Source organism: Hirundo rustica, chromosome 12 (assembly GCF_015227805.2).
Source record: "Hirundo rustica isolate bHirRus1 chromosome 12, bHirRus1.pri.v3, whole genome shotgun sequence".
NCBI classification, from domain to species: domain Eukaryota; kingdom Metazoa; phylum Chordata; class Aves; order Passeriformes; family Hirundinidae; genus Hirundo; species Hirundo rustica.
Genome location: NC_053461.1, coordinates 2170826 through 2189115, shown reverse-complemented (window position 1 = coordinate 2189115; position 18290 = coordinate 2170826). Strand labels below are relative to the sequence as shown.

Sequence of the window (18290 nt, the reverse complement as noted above, 5' to 3'; positions counted from 1 at the left end):
GTCAATGACTGCAATCACTTCTTTTGCAACAGAGATTAATTTTGTGACTACAACACAGGACATCAATTCCCCAACAGACAAAATTTTCCAAGCATCAGTTGTAACAATAAAAGTCCATCTTGTTTTCAAGATGGCATATCAAAACAGCTTTCAATTATAGAGTGGTAGAGCAATTGTCTGGGCTTACAAGATGTCCTCTTTTATGATTTCCTCACAAAAAACTCATACATATTCGGAGCTCTATGGAGAAAAATTGTTGAAAGATGGAGATTATCCAATAATCTTTACACACTCTGCATTCAGGAACAATTTTAATAGGTGCTTCAAGTAGCATTAATTTCAAAGGAAGTAGAAGGTGAAGGGAATGAGTAATGTATGCTGTGAAATTATATTTTTTAAAACCTGGATTACAAATACAGTGTTTAGGATGATTAAAGTGTGATGAGGTAGAAGGTCAGGTCATAAATATGCCATGAAGAATAAAGGATGCTTTTAACAATAGCTTTGTACATGACAAAAGCATTTATATAATTTTTAATAATAGGACCTCTTTCTACAAATATAATCAACAAACAAATTTATGAGCCCTTCCTAAGGAAATTAAAACAATCTTTGCCACCCTTATATGTTTTCTTTTGTTAAGATTATATTAATAAAAATAATTAATTGCTTCGATTTTAATTATTATTTATTGGATGTTATTCATCAAGTTACCAGAAGCATTTCTGAGACTTAGCATGCACCTTTTTAAGAAAGAAGGCAAAATAATTTTGTCTGCCAGGTAATGAAAACATATCCTTGCAGTAATACTTCCCAATAGCTTGAATTCTTAGATATTATTTTCCAGACTTTCTTTGACTTGGAGGAATTTGCTCCCTTTTATCTATAAAAAAATAAGTCACGTGCAAATTCCTAATGAGATCTACTCACTAATCCTATTGTGGTAAATGAAGAGGATATTATTCAATGCCCAAAAGGATCTCTGAAAATCCCTCCTTTGCTTCCACATCAGAAGCAGTGAAAAAAGTTACAGAATACATTTCTTACACAGATTTTATTATGCTAAAGAAACTGGGTCATTTAATATTTACTTCTATCACTGGCTTCTTTGTCCTACCACTGTTTTTTTTCACTATTTATTTATGTTGAAAAATTAATAATTAATTTGCAATCAATAAATCTGCCATGGTATTAAAAATCCTTAAAAGACACTTCATGTAAAAGTTTGTAAGTATAGCACATTAGAGAAAATCCAATTGATTAGAACTCAAAAAAAACAACAAACCACCACCCAAAAAAACCCACCTTGGACAGCTAGCTTGAAGCTTGAATATGTTACTTGCAACTCCAAGTGAAAATCAGTTCCCTGTCATGAGTCTGTCTCATAACTGTAAGCAAAGACTTAGCATAAAACCAAAGCAAATATTGGAAAAAATCTATCTCCATAGCTTCATAAATAAACGTATCTGGCAGAAATTTTGGTGGTGCAATGTGTCTTTGGGCTGTTAAAACATAAATTGGTTTCCAATCTCATGCTGAGTAAATGATAAATTCATTTACATTTAATCTCTGTAAGAAGCTCAATTTTATGCCAACGTTAGCCACTTCTTTCATCACCCCCCCTCACACAACTTCCCATTTCAGCTTCTCTCTAATGCCACACTGAAAAGTAGAACAGGGTAAAGCTGCAAGGGAAAAACATCTGGTGCCTGTGATATGCAAAATCATGAAGAGAAGGAAATAAAAGAAAGATCTGTCGTAGACTCTTTTTGCCACAACTGGCTACATACCTATGGAAATGAAAAGAAAATGCTACAGCTAAAAAGCCTAGCTGAGTTTTCTTTCAGGCCTGCATTAAAAGTACTGGGGGAGTTCAGTGCAGCAAATAAATACAAAAAAACGTATTTCCCACCAGCTTTTTTTTTTTTTTTTAAACAGAAAATATCAAATATAATCCTTGGTCCAATAGAATTTTTGAGCTACTTGCTCTGGTATGTTTTCATGTGGCTCTTCTGTTTCTAAAATGCTTTTGAATAAAATATAAGATTAGGGTAAGTAAAAAAAAAAAAAATGCATTAGAAATAGAAAAATATTTGGGAACAGTACCCAATCAACATAAAATATCATATACCATGCCCATTGAGGATATATGATAAAACATCCACATAGTAACAAAGTAACAATGCTGAAATGCACAGCTGAGTCTACATTGCCCTTTATCATGTGGAATTCATTTCATTTGTTCTGCTACACTGCTTGAATTTAAAGGTCTAAGACCACAAAATTCATTAGACAGAATAAAATAAAGACCACTGCTTAAGACATATGTCTTTAAAATCTGAAGTGTTTATTTCAGGGGTCTGGTGAGTAGAGTTCCTCTTCCCATCACAAGTTAATAATTTTCTGCTAATGTAATGTTTTCAGGTAGTGTAATTGGCCCAGAGCAGGAAGATGAAATCCACAGCTCTCTCATTCTCCACATTGTTATAGTTCATTTTGAAGTTGGGCATCTATTCTCTTTTAGTTTAATTTTTAACCTCTGAGCTTGACATTACAGTCATTCCAAGCTAGTTAAAACCCAGCACACTCTGCTGCATTTGTGATTTTACAAATGTCACAGAATTGGAAAACCAGGTTACAAACCAATTCTGAAGCACTCGAGCCCATAGTACACTGAAGTAGTGCCAACTCTACATTTGGCTTAAAGAAATGTTCTGAGCTCGTAAACATTTAAGAAACAAAGCAGACTAAAAAAGCAGCAGAGATGACTAACACTCTGCACAGATGCTTAATCTTGGCCAAACATTAAAAAGTAGGATTAATGACAGTTTTTCAGATAACAAATTTACATTTGTGTTCTTATGGTTAAAGCCAGTCAGCAACTGTTACAGAATATCTAGCAGCTTAGGAACAAAAAATAATTCAGCGTGAAACTAAACAGTCTTGAAAACAGAGCTAGAATATAAACATGCCTTGAATAGTTTAAAATAAAAATAATTTTTAAAAAAAAGTTTTAAAGGATATTAGTTCTGCCCTCTTCCAGTCACAAATTAATGGATGATATCCTAGGCATCTCTTACTCTTTTGACAATTCAATATCAGAGAAGTGGTATCCAGCAAGCACCCCATGCTAGATACTAGACACCAATAATATTGACAGCTAATAAAGAAAAGATGAACACTAGGAAAAAGAAAAAATTCTAAATAAAATCTTCTTATTTTAGTACATTAGACATTCTCTCACTCCTAGCGAAGTGAGAAAGATAATATAAAGTAACATACTCTTCTAGACGCTACCTTACTACTCATTAAATTAAGTTTATTCATTTGTCATACCTAGATTAAGCCATTGCTCTTAACTGAATATTCATTCACCTTAGATATGCTAGTCTGTAAAAATCAGCCTCTTCCTGAGTCTTTCTGACCTGGGATAATTTTTTATAATCTTTCTCAATACACAGAACGTTCCACAGTAATTAATTTGCACCTTAGCTGGGCACTAGACTTAAAATCAGGTATCTAAACGACAGCAATGCCTCCACCATTGTTTTCCTCAGCATCCAACAATTTTTTGAGAGAGGTGGCCTCAGAATGCCAGCGCTGGAGTCAACAGACTGCAGCAGCTCTGACCTCTCTGCTGCTGAAGAACCATCATCTACGACTGCTAAATATTTAGATACACTTAGTGTATCACAGATCCAAGCAAGACAGGAAAAGACAAAACATTCTCAAACAACCCTTTAGCTTTATCTCTTATGACATCCAGTCCAAAGGACTTAGAGCCCATCAACCTTCCTGAGAAAACAACAAGATGCCCTTACCTCAAATGCACTTTTAATTCTCTTTAATCTTTTAACTAAAATGTCTTTGCATCAAACAGACATCAGGGCCATGGAGACCCAGACCCTGGACCAGCAGAAAGATAAAACAGCAAAACAGTAGCACCACTTGGTTTCTACTGGTATGAATACAACTGTAATGACTACTCTTTAACCACGTTTGGGCTTTTTTCTTGTTCTGGAGTAGCAGACAAATTGATCTCACAGGTCTAACTACAGGACATTTAATTCCTTCAATTAAACTTTTTAAGACAAATATTAAACACTAAGTTTCTGCATATACATGAGTAGTATTCAGCTTTTATTTTACAGTAGTGTGTGTTGTCTAACCTCCAATGCTTTCATCTCTGATAGCTATAGAAAAATCACACTGTTTCATTAAATTCCCTGCTTTAATTAGCCACCTGGGTACCTTGGCCACAAAGCTGGTAATGTCAGCCAAAAATAAGTGTTACATGTTAGTGTAGCCTTTACTCTATTTCATGAAGGATTTTTTCCCCTCAAAGTATCCAAAAAATGCAGACATGCAAAATACTCCCAAGAGCAAAATCTGTAACATTTTCTAAAGGAATATGTCTCTGCAATAATTTTAATCACTTTAAACAGCATTGCAATGGGACCAGCTGTCTGCAAGTCAATCAAAAAAATTCTCCAGTGTGCTAGGAAGCTGTGCTCCTCAGCAAATAAAAGAGAAAAAAAATCAGAGTGCAAAGAATGTTTTCAGGGAAACAAGCAAAAAAACCTATCAACCCCAAACCAACCAGATCTATTTTATGAAACACAATTTAGTGAAAACAAGTAATCTATATAAAAAAATAAATTCTCTAAAATATGTTTTAAAATTCAATATAGTACACTTATTTTAAGTAAACAAACGTAACCCAATGTTCTAGGCAGGCGCTGGGTAGAATATTACCATCATCATTACTTGAAATTACTATCTCTCCTTTCTAAAGAGTCCATACTTTTACAAAAAATTCATATATGTGATCAATGAAACAAATCTCAACATTTTACTAGGCACTCTGGGTCTCAGCAGCCAGTCACGCAGAAGACCTGATCCTGTAAATCCCAACCATGTGAATGTCCATTCCAAATTGCATTGCTTCAGTAAGGCTCAGTAGAAATATTCCAAGAAGTTCAGTTCCCACTGTCTTAAGAATGAGAGTCTGCGCAGGTGCTTCACTGACTCATGACTAAACCAGCATAATGCTTCAAAAGGCAATTTCATTGAGATCCAAAAGCTAGAATTTTATTAGGATATAAACAACTTAAATATTGTTTCTGGCATTTTTCATGGAATACAAATGCTACTACCTATCTATAGTCCTGGGTTGGACTCTTAAGAGACTAAAATCACCACGAGAGATGTTAAGAGGGGCACTGACAGACACACTCCTGACACAAACAAGGACACTGCTTATTCACTGACAGCCCAGAGATGGATGTTTTTTGTAGAAAATAGATATCATCATGATAACAAAACCTCTATCTGTGACAGGCGGAATTTTTAATATAACAAAGAAAGGAAATCTCAAACAAAAGCAATTTTTTCTAAAAGAAAGCCCTCATGCTTGACTGCTGAATTGATTTAATAAGCAAGACTATAGTCATTGTAAGTTTTATAATATGGTAATAAAAAACCTAAGCAGTGAATTCCTGTGCTGTCATTTGCATTTAAAACTTTCATTTCATTTTTTTTTAAATCACGATCATATAACCCAAATAATTATTAGTGTCCAATATATCTTCTAAAGTCTGGTGTCTCCTTAGCTTATTTTTCATTTGTTAACTAATACAATTATCACACCGATAGCAAATTAAATACCTAAATGAATAAACAAAAGTATCCAAACCATTAAGAAATTAATTGGTCTAACAAACATTAAAAGCAAAAATACTCCTACAGTCAAAGACCCTTTAAAAAGCTCACAGATTAATAAAGACCACTACATAGGCACTGGGCAGTATAGTGTTTTGAATGAAAACTTAAGGGAGAAAAAAATAATAATATTCCTTGGTTTTGTTAAACATACTCAAAAGAAAACAAACAAATAAAATCAAGAATTTTTTACATGTCAGATAAAGGCTACATCATCCCAAATCTCAGGGAATTCCTTTCTTTGCATATCTGACTAAACTATTGCCATCCTATAGAAAAAAATCCTGTACATCCTGCCTCAGGATTGTCCTTCTTGCCCTCATAATTCCAAAGCAGAAAATCCAGCAGACCTTATCCCTTCTCTTTATAAGAACTACATTTTCCTCTCTCTCTTCCCCACTAAAAAGGAGGAGGAGGAGCAAGACTTCAACTCACTTTACAACTGCTTAAACGCCTAACCTGTGTGACAACATAATCTCTAACCCCACAAAATTTCATTTTTACAATTGCGCTATTTGATCTCGTAACTAAAAAAAAAAAAAAAAAAAGAAAAGAAAAAAAGAAAAAAAAAAAAGAAAAGGAAAAAAAAAGAAAAAAATCTGTTCTACAATGACATAAAGGGAAGCAGCGCAGCTTCCTTAGCACGTCTATTACCATTTGGGATGAGAAAGCAAGCTTGAGTGGATGCCCCCAGAGAGACAGGAAAATGTCACCAGCCTGTGCCTGGGTCCCCCCTGTTGCCAGGAAAGCCAATGGGACATAAAGACCTTCCCACAGGAACAAAGCTTATGAAAACTGAATAAAATTTTGGTGCCTTCTGAACAAGAGAATTTGAAAGCAATTCCCTCTGGTTAACCTTGGCCAAACTGATTTTATCTTTAGGTAATAAAGGCCACCATTTTCCACATGCCTGAGGAACTGCTATAACAAGAAATTAATATTATCTCTGCCTGAAGAAGAATGCTTGCTTTTCTACCTGCCATTCACCCGATGCTGAGACTATGGCAAACTCCACGTCACAATTCATCTGCTCATCAGAACTGGGAGGCACCCCTTTGTGTTCTCTCCAGACCTCTTTGATAGAAAGAACTGAAAACAAAATGACCAACACAAACATGGGACAAAAAAAAAAAAAATCATCCAAACAAAGCAATATTAAAATAGTTTTTAAATATCTAAAATAAATAAATAAATAAATAAATTCCTATATCCCTAATTCTCCATTTAAGTGCAGAAAGGGCATCATGCCCAGAATAAGCAGTTAAGATAAAAAAAAATTTAGCATATATTCAATGTTTTCATTACATTCCCAGCTTCTATCACTGACAGGTTACATAACTGTTCCATTTTCATCCAAAGGACCAGGCTTGTAGCCCACAGAGACCTGTAGGGCTCAAAAACCCCTTCTTTACATCCCTTTACACTCCCCCGGCTTTAAAATCTCATCATTTCAATTGCCTGATGGCTGGCTTCAGGTCTCTTAACTCATATTATGACAATTTTTCAGTGAGACAATTATTTTGCCTCCAACGCACCACAAAACAATATTATTGCCCTGGAACAACCAAGAACTCTGCCTGGTAGAAATACAGCAAGTATCACAGAAGTCACTGAAACATTTCTCACCTCAAAGGCAAAAATGTGGGAGGAAGGGTTCACCTAACACACACACTCTGGGAAGTTTTCCAAAACCTTTATTTAAGAAGTGTTTAGTCTCACACAGTTCCCTCCAAAGCCCTGGAGAGAATGCTAGAAATATCCTCGTGAGGATAATGCACGAGTGAAAGAAACGTACTAAAATCCTGCTCCAAACTATGGCTCGCGTCACTTTGTTTCAAGGCGGATCTGCGCTGCAACCACAGAAACTCCGTGGATTGCAGGGCTGTGTCTTCCTCAGCACATTCCTGCTGGGTGACACCTCACGTGAACACGTGTGAAATTCGTACCACGAGACTCATCTGTCACCCATCTTTCTCGTACACCCAGGATTGTCGTGCATTTTCTTCTGATGTTCCTCTTAAAAGAAATAGGAAAAATACAAAAAAAGGCACTGCAGATGACAGCACACTAGATGAGAAGGTTATTTGATCTGGTTTAATATGGCAATTGCTTGCTCAGCTATTTTATTAATTGAGACCATTAGCAATAACTAACCAGTTACTAGAAATAGCTTGTTGCCTGAAATTTGCAACCAAGAAGTTGCAGCCCTGCTACTGCAACTACCCCATCAGGTCCTTCCCAGCTGTCGTCCAGAAAAGCTTTTTTTCTTTAAAATACCAAATTGCCAAAGCATCTGCACACAAACAAACAAACAAAAAAAAAAAACCACGGGGAAAAAACCCTCCACCACCTCCTGACTCTTTCCAGTTTTTCTCTGCATCCAGCTGCCTCACAGCATGCCCAGCCCAGCCTGACAGCAATCAGGATCACATCTCCTCTACAGCACTCCACGTTTCATTGCAATTTACTTCTGGGTCAAATCTTTTACTGCAACTCCTGGCTCACCCTAGAAGTTCTCAGGATCAATCCAGCCATTATCATCCATTACATAAATCAAGCTTTCCATACTTTTGCAGTAACTTCTTCAGACCTCCAAATAAATCAGGTACACTTTGTATGATTCTTGTTTAGACATACAAACTTCCCCTTATTAGAAATTCAGATCAGAGCACCGTCACATTGCCCAGGCACACTGCTCCTTCGTTGAGAAAGCAAACAAAAGAGTGGAAGAAGTGGTTCCACCAAGGGCCCAATTCCTAAATTTAGTGTCCCTGTCTCTTTTCACTCACAGCTTTTGGAGGGCAAGCTGTGCTATCTCACCATGATTCTTCACTCACACACCCCTCCACCGTGCCCAGGGAATCCTGACAGCACTGAGCCCAGGCTCCCCAGGGACGGCTCTGGGGTTACTTTATGCACAGGTTCAAGAGGTAAAGAAATTTGCCCCCTGGATCTTGCACCTAAGGAAAACTAGTAGAGGCAGCAGGTCTGGAGAAGCACAAGAAATATTCATGTCTTGAACCAGTAATCATGAAAGAGAAGAATAACAGCTCCTTCTGTTCTCTCTTCCCCAACAAAACCAAAAGCTAAAGCTGATATTTTTCCTTCAGCGAGGGAGAGCTCTTTTCTCCTCATATCCACTTCATTCTGCATAACCATTCACTTTACAGAGTATTTACCCTCCAAATCAAATCTCAGAAAAAAGCAAATCACTGAGAAACTACCAAGCATCCTTCCTTATTTAAATAAATCCTTTCCATTTTAATGTTTCCATGGCTTTCAGTAAACTGAAAGGGGAAGTACAGAGCAAAGCTGACAAGTTCAGTAGTGAGTGGGATGAAATTGAACAACACTCCATCATCTTGTCCCAGAGCCCTGTTTATTGTTCTTTATATTGTTCATCACTATGATTTCTGCTTATTTTGTGAAATAATATTTTCCCTTTTTCCCCTTAAAGTAAAATACCGAAGAAATAAACTTTCTACTTTACTATTTCTTTAAAAATGAATTTACAAAAGTTTAAAACTACGCATAAAATCGGATAAATCTAAATATTATCTCAAAATGTCATCTCCTTCAAAATGTTTAAATGCTAAAACGTTGATTCTTCATTTGTAGCAAACAGGCTAAAAGAGAATGACATGTCAGCAATCTGCCTGTTATCCAATGTGACAACTATGTTTCTCACTCAGAATAACCAGTCTCTCAGAAGAGTAATGTATATCACAGATTCTCTCAGTTTTCAGTAGTACACTATCTCAATTTCTCCAGGGAAATTATCTTTGAACAACATATCACTCTGCCCTTGGAACCATCAAACTGACATTTGACAAAACTGTGGATGGCTTGTAGGTTAAATTTAAAACTCCACTGAACCTTCCCTTGCACATCTCACTGAGCACTGGCCTCCCACAGAAACGATCAGGAAGGCCAACATCAGAGCTGGTGGGAAACCTTCTGGCACTGGTCAGTACAACTCACACGGAACAAATATCCATCTCCTCCCTCTCTGCAGGCAGAAACGTTTGGTGAGCATATAACCTGCAGTAACCTAAGGGTGTGGGGTGTCACTGCGCTGATGGCTGTACTCAGAGCATTTGTCTCTTGTACAGGCAGGTGCACATAGGGGCATTGTGCCAATGTAGTTGATTTTCTTGTTTGTGATCAGTATCGACAGCCCACCACGTAACAAAACAGATGCAGCATTTTTCTAACCATAACAACCCCATGGGAGTACGGACAACTAAAATGACAGTGAAGAACATAGTGATCAGCAGAAATTATGGAAATTAATAGATCTGTTTCTTAAATTAAGTTTTGAACTTAATGAAGATTCAAGCTGAGAAAACTTAACACTTCACTGAGTTGCAACAACAAATTCTAATCACACTCTACAACTTATCCAGGACTCTAGGGATGGAAGCTGGCAGGGTTATGAGGACAGTTTGCTTCAACAAGGTCAGTTGGTTTTTTAGGTCAATAAAACATAACAGAAATTGCACCTCCAACTGCTGAACAAATGTTTCTGCATACCAATCATTGAATTTCTGTGAAATCAACCATAATGACAACCACATCGCATAATACCTTTCTCTTTAAGCTCTCTTGAGCTAGAGAGATTTTCAATCAGTGTTGAGTATGCTCTGGTAGAAATGCAAATTGGTCACATTCAGTCAATAATTTCATCATAGCCAAATCCATAATAAATGCATTTAATAAACTTCTGGAAGAAAGAAATATTCTGAAAATAAATTGTTGAAGTATTTTCACAACCTGTAATAACTATCCCGTCAAGCACATAAAAATGTGCTTGAAGTAGATAGACAGTAAATTTAGGGTTCATTCAAATCTTTACTGTAATCGATAAGCCTCAAATTTCAGAAACAAAGCTTTTCAGCTGGAAAGTAACTCGTGATTGTTGACATGCACTAAAGTATATCAGGGGAAAAAAATCTTGTGTCAATCTTTTTGCAATGAGCCATCTTTGGCTGTGCAGTCCGAAGGCTTCTCTGACATGTCTGAACTGTGAAATGTAAATTGTGCTTGGTTTTGAGGCTGAGACCAAAACTCTCCCAAGAGAAAACATGTTTTAAGATGTTTCAAGACTTTGCTAACTTACAAATTACAGCCAGCCATAAGCATGAGAAAGAAAATTAACTTCAAGACCTACTAAGAGAAAAATATTTCAACTAGATCAATTTTTACTTCCAACAAGCACCACAAGACATGAAACACTTGAAAAGTTTACTCAGAAACTGTGTGCTAAGACAAATGGCAGCTAAACTAATCCACAACCTCGAAGAATTTAAAACCTGAACCTGACTAGATGAGATTATACAAAAACACAGCATAAAAACACATGCAGACAACTCCTTTACAGTTCAGTGCTGGTCCGGCAAAAACAGCTAAAAGTTTCTGAACCACTGCAACTCCTCATACTCTTTTATAAGCAGCAAATGACAAAGTATTAAGAATAAGTCCCTCATCTTAGGTATAAATCTCTCTGTATACAATTGTCACTGGTCATTACCTGCTGAGTTATCTACCAAAGTTATTTCCAGGGTTGAACTCCCTAAACAAAGATAACGTAAGCAAAACCAAAAGCAGAAAAAATCTTCACACAAAACAACATATGAATTGAATATGTTGTTAATTAACCTTTTTTTTTCTTATAGGCATTCAAAAAAAAAAGATTCATTTACTGGAAAGTTTCTGGTCTAGAAATGAAATGATCAGAAACTTCACAATAGGGACAAGCAGAATAAAAACAACCAAATACAAACAGAAGTTAATAATGTGGAATCAAAACAACCAAGTAAATGAAGCATCAATGAAAACCTTCGTTGTGGAAGGAGCATTAAGTAGAGGAGCAGAAAATACTGACCTGGAAGTCAAGCTGGTTGGAGTAGGGATGAAAGCAGCAGTTTGGAGAAAAACAGATAGGGAGGAAGACAGCAAAAGAGAATAAAGGGAGGAACACATTAGTTCTTTAAAATATAACAAGCAGATGTTATATTAGCAGATTAAAAAAAAAAAAAAAAAAAAGAAAAAGAAAAAAACAAAGGAAGGGGAAGGAAAAGCAAGAACTAAAATGAAATTTCTGCAGAGCTATATTCTTCCTGTACACTGAAGAAAACAAACTTTTAAACAAAAGGGCATCTTGTCATGGGTGGACAGTGGAAAGACATACATATCCATAACCATCCAAATTCCAAACTCATATTCACACCAAATAGAACAAGTAAATTGGATGAATATTGGTAGCATTTGCTGCCACACAAACATCTCGTCATATACCACAAAGTCTTTCATTTGAACTGTCATAGGCTGGTGACCCTCATTCATCAAGTCTTCCAATGGGAGTCAAAGCAGCTAAACAATTTGGCAACTTGTTCAAAGATATTTAAAGTTTGAAAAGCACTGTAGTTAATAATCAAGGATGAAGATTTGAGACCCCACTCAGGAAATGCAGCCCCTTCCAATGCTGACAGCAAATTTTTAATTCAATATGAAGAGGATTGATGCTTCAGCACTGAAAACACTCTGATTTTTGATAACTTTATTTGTTTAAAAAATACCTAATACACCCTTTTCAATTAAGTAAGGCCAAAACAATCCCCACCCAGCTAGACTAGTCCTTAAATGTCCCTGACACACTGCATTTTGTGCATTTAGGAAAAGGAGCATCTTTAACAGCCATAAAAGTACTTAAAAAAAAAAAAATGCAATTATTGCACATGCTGATGTTTTTTTCTGTTGTCCAATAACTTGTCACTGCTGTGCGGACTTACCTTCAAGAGAATTCAAATCCAAATCAACTCAGAATGAATTAATTACAGTCTGAATACCCCAAGAGCTTGAATACTATCTATAATGTTAGATACCACTGCACGTGAGAAGTAAATAACGAAAAAAAATACTCCTCTTGTCTAAGTACAACCAGGTTTGTCACATAGCTAGTATAATATTTTTAAATGGACTTTTATATTGTTGAAATCTTTGCTGAGAAGCTACACTTAGCCAAGCAAATGACCAAGTATCTCACACACCACTGGAGTAAAGTGGATCCAAGATTTTGCATCCTCATCACGTAGTCACCACTTTCTTTCTCTTTTCAGTCTATATTTACCAATGGATAATTTACATTGTATTCTGTAAAGCCAGAGCTCTTTTCCTGAAATCACTCTCCTTTCCCTGTAGTGCTTACCCCTTCCCATATTTGTACAGAACAAGCATTCCTACAGAGCTTTGTTTTGCCAGAGAAATAAACCACTGTTGCTTGGACTCCTCCTGTGTCATGAGCACTTCATTCCTTCTTACCAGCCCTCTCTGCACCTGTTTCCAGTTTCAATTCGACTTCCTGGCATATGACTGATGAGAGGTACACAGCAGCGTTCCACACAGAGCCTTGCCAGCACCTGATGACATTAATACCTTCCTCTCCTTACTGCAGATATTTATTCTGACATATCTGGATCCACTCCTCATTATTTTGATCTCTGCTTCATTATTTAGATGGCTCATACTGACACAGCCATAAGCAAATTCACCCAATCTTTCTTTTCCTGAACTGTGATTCAAACTCTCTCTCACGTTTCTTAAAAGTACTTCTCATTCTAACACCATTAATCAAAGCTTTAAACAATATACTCCTTCAATCTTGACAGTTCTGTTTCAGCTGCAGCTCCCTCTCCTTGGTGAGGTTCTTTGCATTAAAACTTGAGCTGATCACTACCTTATCCAGTTTCATTTACATTACCAAAAAACCCCACAAAAATAAAAACCAAAAAAACCCTCAACCACATTTCCTTCATCAAGAAAACCAAAGAAAAAGAGCAAGCTAAGTTTAACCAAAGTGCATTATACATTAAATGTAATATCTTGCATTTAATTTTCAACTTTTTTTAATTATAAACAGATAAATTGTGAAAATTGTAATAAAAGTTGTCAAATAGCTTTAGTACAGAAGGAGTAGATGTAGAAATAAGAAACTGTAAAATACAAAGTTAATATAGAGAGAGTGATTTAAGAAACAGACCAATGTGATTTTATAGGAGCAGTAATATTAATCTGAAGTGATGACACTCAGGAGTGTGATAGTTTCTGAGCCAAGAAAATCACATTAAAACCAAAAGAATTACCATTCATATGAAGACTTCTTCATAATTATTTATAATGTTCCTCTGTCAAGTAGCACACACTTATAAATTTAACTGCCCATATCTCAAGGCAGATATTCTACTCCTGACTATTTGACACTTCATGTGTCAATACTTTGACTAGTAGAACATTAGTATTCATCATCTTGTTTTCAGTTTTGTTTGAATTTGTAAATGATGACTTTATTACAACCATTTTTACTTTTCAAACTTATTTATACAAGCACACCTCATTATGCTGAAGAATCTATATGTGAATATAATAAATATTGTGAGGCTATCACAACTTGCAATAGCCTAGATTATCACTTCCTCAGAAATTTATGTCGATGTATTTTGAAAATTTATGTCATTGCAATTATCTTGCAATGTAAAGATGCTGGCATAGCAGTGAACATAGATCCCACCAAGCTATGAATGAATAAATGCATTTTGACATCACATTCATTTTCCTGCAGGATCCCAGAGATGCCCTTGCACTTGAAGTTTGAGGAAATGTCAAATATATGCTAAAGGTCCATAGCAAAGTTTAACCACTCCATCACATTTCTAAGTACAGTACATCCTCTTCAAAAGTCTGTGTTCACTCAGCAGTACCACATTATATTCTGAAAAGTTATTTCAGGGTCAAAACCCTCATCAACAATAACAGACTAGAATTTGGTGCTCCAAAACTTCACTGCTAAGAGTAGAACCAATTTGAAAAGAAAATGAATACAAAAATAGAAAATTCTCTCCATTGCATCACCCACTACAGGATTCGCAGACAATAATAGATTGTATGCTGACAATGCTGTACCAGCATCTCTGGACCCCTTATTCCTTGTATCTTTGTGATTGTTGTTTTGTAATCAGTAATTCTCAATTCAAATTAATTTACTGCTCTCTATCAATTCTTTATCTCTTTTTACATAGACTACCTAAATCAAATTAACATTTCCAGGAATTTGAGATCACAAGCTTCATCATGATCATCTTCTAATTTTGTCATTTTAATATTCAACACATTTGTGACTGCTATCCAATAAAGGACTTAAGATTACCCTCCTGAACAAAAGATTACTGTGCCTGCTGTTGAGTGTGGTGTCACACAATAATTCAGTTTTACAGTGCAAGGAGGGGATCAGCTGCTGTTTACACCTGGTGGTCACACCTGGAGTTGCTGCATTACAGCTCTGGATCTGCAGTTGCCCGTGCATGGAAAAGGCTGCAATTTCTCATCCACACAAAACCTCTAACTGGTATCTTTTCCAATGTGCTGCTTTAGCATTTTGGAGAGAGTAGGCAGAGCTCACAGGCGCCATGCATAAAGCGACCACTCTTGATTACTCACTTCCTCTGGGACCTCTTTTACACCTTAACACAGGTGCGAACACTTGAGTATTCTGAACTCTGATGTGGTGAGAGAGACAACTGCCAAATGAAGTTGTCCTTATGTAAATAGTCAGTTCTATTTTAAATACACATCTTCTCTCCCCTTGAATTTGAGGTTTCCATTCTCATGACACTTAACCATTACCAAACTTCACCGAACATCTGCAGAGAGTAACAAGTTTTGGCAGCAGGTAGCTGTGAAGGTTGATAAGTCATCCTCAGTAAAAGGTGCTCTACACACCTTTCTTTCCATGCTGGCTGTTTTCAGCCCCCCAAAGGTAACCAACATTTCTGACATGTTCCTCTTTCATGGTAATGCTCCCTAATGGGTGCTTGGTCTTGACCGGAGCTATAGCAATGATCATAAAAATGAAATCACTTAAACTTCTTTTTTGAAACAATGAAACACAGTTTTCTTCTGACTTCATTGCAATAAAACAATTACATAAATTATTTGAAAACACAGAATTCCTTCTTTCTTTTAAGTGAGAGTGTCTAATTAAAGGAAGAGAACAAAGAAAACAGATCAATCAAATAGATAGCAGGACACCACATGGGAGAAGGCTCCAAGATCTATTTAATTACAAAGAGCATGAGAAAAATCCCAAAACCCTCCTCTTCACTATGGAAAGCCTCTACAACCTTCCCAGACACAAGACAATCACTGCCTGGTCAACATCAGCAAATATTCTTTTGAAAAAAACGACTACAGGAACACTGAGAAATAGTTACAACTATTATTAAATAGTCATGAGACGGGTTAGAAATACTTACCAATACTTTTCAGGACCTCTGAGAATGACTGTTCACACTTGAGTAAACATGTGGGAAGGGTCTGATTCACCAGTTACTAAAAGACAGGCTTGTTCCCCAACAGGGTTTTTGGGGGTGGGGGAGTTGTTGTGCCCGTAAATTGCTCATGACTTTTCCTATATGAAGAGTATTAGAAAATGGAAACCTTACATTTTTCCAAAGTCAGCCTGCAGGAAATGCAGTTCTCAATTAGGACTTTTTTGTTCTTTTACAAAGCATAACAAATATTCTCTTAAAAAACATACTCTGCTTTTAACTTCTCTGCTTCTGAAATAAAGATCAAGTAAGCAAAAATGCTACTCAGTGTAAGAAAAATAACACAAAAATTACCTTTCTAACTCAGCAATTTTCTTATCTTTGTCATTCTTCTCATTCTCTACTTCCTTGAGTATTTCTAGAAGTCTGTCAACCTCAGCCTGAGCTTTGCCACATTCTTCTCTATAGTACGATGCCTCCTTGTCAAGCTGTTTCATTCTGTCTGCAAATTCTGGATTCATTCGTGCCTCCTCTTCAGCTTCATGAGCCTTCAGAATCAATATTTCAAAAAAGATAAGGATGACAATAACTTAAATAGTTTTAAGAGCTGTACTTCTTCGGTCTCGGAGTTCAAGTTTTCATTAAAAAGGACTATGGGTATTCCTGTCTGATGATGCTTTTCTACAGTGCATTATAAAAAGAAATGAAAATATCTATGTAGTCAAATTCTATCATCCTGAAAGGGGAGGGGATTTATTAAGGGGGTTTTTACATATTAAAGTGACTCCATTTTAAAGGCATTTTTACAAATTTTAAAAAAATCTCACCTTGCAATTCATTAAATTCATGTTAAGCTCAGTGTGTTTTGAATATACCGGCAATTTCTTAACAAATCATGTCCTCTTTCTTTATATATAAGCATACTTTTTCCATGTATAAATACACAAATACAGATACATATATACATATTGTATATATCTGTATCACTAGATGGCTTCAAATGCAATTTGATACAAAGAATTTAAAAGAAATACATTGTTTTTAATGCCAAGGTGATTTTAACAGATTAACCACTAAACTGTTGTCAACAGACATCTTACCCAATAATCCTTTTTATTTTATCATTAATACTTAACCTGAGACATCAGAAGAACAAGCCCATTGGTGAAAACAGCACAGACCTGGCAAACACATGCATGGATGGGTGGCAGTTTCACAGACAAGAGAGAATGCAATGAAAACAACAACAGTGCAGAGCCCAGTCCAACTCCCATCAAACCTAATGGCAAAAACCCAATTAACTTCAATGGGAGCATGACCTGGCACCGAGTGCTTTAAACTGTTGGCTGGAATAATCACAGACAGATGGAAACAACGATGCACTGCAGTGCTTAGCCTACCCCTTGCTTCCCATTATTCCTAATTGGCATCTTGAAAGAGCAGGCAAGGAAAAAACAAGTGGTTTAAGGCAGTGCACATTAAACATAGAAAATTCAGGTAACATACAGGATTTTTACAGAAATTCGTGATATTTAGAACTGAAGGTCCTCCAACTATCTTTGTACGCAGAGAAGACGTGGACTTATTTATTCTCAGTTTCAGGGAATGGACAATGCAAGCAAGCAATGGAAAAAAATGCAGATCAAAGTGAAGCATGCACGTTTGGGAAAGAATTAATATAAACTACAGACACTAGAAGGTCCATATTCTTTGCAATGGTTAACATTTTCTGTATAAATAAAGAACAAGTCTGAGTTTACTATAAATACAACAAAAAAATTTAAATTAGTAGGGAAGAAACTTAGGGTGTTTGCATGTAACATAACATTTAAGCATGAGGATAATAAGAAAAACATGATAGATTTGAAGTGTTTATCCTACTCAGAGGTTTTACTTCAGAAGAAGTATTTCATCACCATAGGAAGCCAAGGGAATGACATGAGGACCCTAATAAACCTACTGACCCTGCCCTTCAAAATCTGTTTTGATACGTGCTCCAGTCCTGAATTCCACGCAGATGCAGGACTTTTCAAACTAGAACTTGTTTCAAGATAACATCCAAGGAGTATCTTGATTTTTTTATCTTAAGTATCTTAAGTTTGAGTGAGATGCCAGCAACAGATTCCTCTTCACGCTCATAATCTTCCTCAATAATAAAATTGGATATCTTTTATACCAGTTGGTAATTGTATGAAGAAATTTATTTTCAGCTGGCTTTGTAACTTTTGAAGTCAATGTAATACTAAG

General features: G+C 36.1%; 1 protein-coding gene across 1 annotated transcript in view; it reads right to left on the bottom strand.

The window, feature by feature from the left end:
* Positions 1-18290, bottom strand: part of ERC2 (ELKS/RAB6-interacting/CAST family member 2) — a 425106-nt gene that overhangs the window by 249932 nt on the left and 156884 nt on the right. Inside the window, exons 13-14 of the mRNA XM_058422224.1 lie at positions 17444-17473; positions 16398-16591 (exon numbers count right to left, since the gene is read on the bottom strand). Coding sequence (XP_058278207.1) covers positions 16398-16591; positions 17444-17473 — 224 coding nt within the window. The remainder of the gene's footprint in view (positions 1-16397; positions 16592-17443; positions 17474-18290) is intronic.